General features: G+C 43.2%; 1 protein-coding gene across 1 annotated transcript in view; it reads right to left on the bottom strand.

The window, feature by feature from the left end:
• ATP6V1B2 (ATPase H+ transporting V1 subunit B2) overlaps positions 1-2,088 on the bottom strand; it is a 34,722-nt gene that overhangs the window by 7,270 nt on the left and 25,364 nt on the right. The window contains exon 8 of the mRNA XM_019641847.1: positions 1,632-1,870. Coding sequence (XP_019497392.1) covers positions 1,632-1,870 — 239 coding nt within the window. The remainder of the gene's footprint in view (positions 1-1,631; positions 1,871-2,088) is intronic.

The following is a 2,088-nucleotide window of genomic DNA, read 5'->3' as shown; positions in this document are numbered from 1 at the left end:
ACAGAAGAGTGAGGTCTCCCAGGACTGGATGTGAGCGAATGTGGAAATGGGGGCACAGACAATGAGTGCCACAGGGAATCAGAGGGAAGGGGAGGCCTTCCGGCTTGGGGAGGGGGGGGCACTGACAACTTGGGTAGGATTGGGTAGGATCTAAACTTGAGCAATGAAAACTAACCCAGTGTGTTGTCCAAATAGTGAGAAAAAGTTTCCCAGGAACAGGCTGAATTTGACAGGCCTGTACAGATACGAGAAGCCTTAAATGCCAACTGAGCATTTGAATAGGTCAGTGGTTTTCAAAGTTGTTATTACTGTTTTTAAAAGCTTAAGCATCCTTATCATTCAAATAAATCTCATTTCTTAACTAAGGAATCAGAGTGACTGCTGTTCTGGGTTCTTTTCTCTACCAAAAGAACTTCATTTTTATCTTTTAAGGTATTAAGGTCTGCATTAAAAAAAGAAACAAACCCCCCCCCCCAATAATCATATACATCTTGGGGATTTTAATGTTAATAAAAAATGTATTACTTAAATAGAAATCCTAAGTGTACGAAATCCTAAGTGTAAGAAATCCACTTAGGATTTCTTAAATAGAAATCCTAAGTGCACAAATCCTAAGTGTGTAGCTTGATGCATTATTCCAAAATAGACACATCTGTTGTAAGTACCACCAAGGTCAGGAATAGAGTATTACCAGCATCAGCAGGGTGGCAGGGGAGAGACAAAGCAAAAGAGCTTGAAAATCTTACGTGTGCTATGAAATGAAAAGCACTATCGACTTTTTAGTCGAGGGGCAATCAATAAAATTTGTATGAAATCTACTCTGACAATGGTGTATGGGGAGTCAGGCAGACGGGTGAAAAAGCTGGCGCTGATGGCCCGGGATGACGAAACCAAAGGTTTGGACTAGGTCTTAAGACTCAAAGCGGTCAGAGATCAGTAGCTTCAACATCACCAGGATCTTAGGAACGATGCCCAACTACTGAGCTTGGGCTAACTAGGACAGTGGTCGTGCCAGAGGTAGACAGGAACTGAAGAAGGAACTGCTAGACAGGTGGTCAGCTGGGCAAAAACTTTGGTTCTTACCACACTAAGGCTGAGGGATGGTGGCATAAACAAAGGTGTGCCAGCTGGAGATGTGGGCTTAGGGTTTCAGAAAGAGGGTAAGGCTCAAACATAGCAATTCAGTCAAAAGCAGAGGGGAAAGGCCAAAACTAGGGGGACTAAAAGCACAGGAAGAACAGGCAACTAAGCCTTTGGGGACAGAAACAATTAGGAAGCAGGGAGATAAAGAAATCAGAAATGGAGGTGAAACCAGATGGATCAGAAAAGTCCCAAACCCCCAAAGCCAGAGGAAACAGTTGCAGAGGGTTAGGAGGAAGGAGGCCTGGCAAAGGAGGCTGGTTGTAAGGAAGGGAGAAAGCAAGGCTGGAACTAAATAACCGGATAATGGACTTGAAGGCAGAGGGGAAGACCCCGGGGCTAAGTACAAAGACGTGACAAGGTAGTTGGAAGACCCTCCTCTAATCAAAAGGAAAACTGTACAGACCAATGTAAATTCTCTCAGACTGGGAAAGAGGTCTTCAAAACTACATCTGAGGCTGTTGATGCTTGTAAGAAAATAGTCCTCTTACCCTGAGCAATAAAGTTCCTCTCAAACTTCTGCAGAAATTCCAAGTAAAGAAGATCATCTGAGGTAAGGGCTTCTTCTCCAACGACAGCTTTCATGGCCTGCACATCCTTACCGATGGCATAGCACGCGTACTGAAAAGAAAGATTTACATTTACAGAGACCCAACTTTTTAAACGCTGAAGAGTAATCTGGGCTGTGTAAGTGTACTGCTGGAGCCGTCTTTGTAAGAGACCACAGAAGGAATTTCATATTATTTACAAACACAATTCACGTAAATAAAACTCCCGTGAAAGTTAGCAGCAGGACCTTACTGCAAAGTCGTCTCACTCAGAAAGGGGTCTTCAGCATGCAGTAGTAGTCATTACAACTCTCTACAAACATACACTTCCTCGGTGTGTCAATGAGTTCACATTTTATAGAGCATTTGAAAATGAGAACTCCTACCATGGAGTAAACTT

This window comes from Hipposideros armiger, unplaced genomic scaffold (assembly GCF_001890085.2).
Source record: "Hipposideros armiger isolate ML-2016 unplaced genomic scaffold, ASM189008v1 scaffold_64, whole genome shotgun sequence".
Lineage (NCBI taxonomy): Eukaryota > Metazoa > Chordata > Mammalia > Chiroptera > Hipposideridae > Hipposideros > Hipposideros armiger.
The sequence above is the reverse complement of the archived record's forward strand: the minus strand, read 5'-3'. Positions and strand labels throughout refer to the sequence as shown.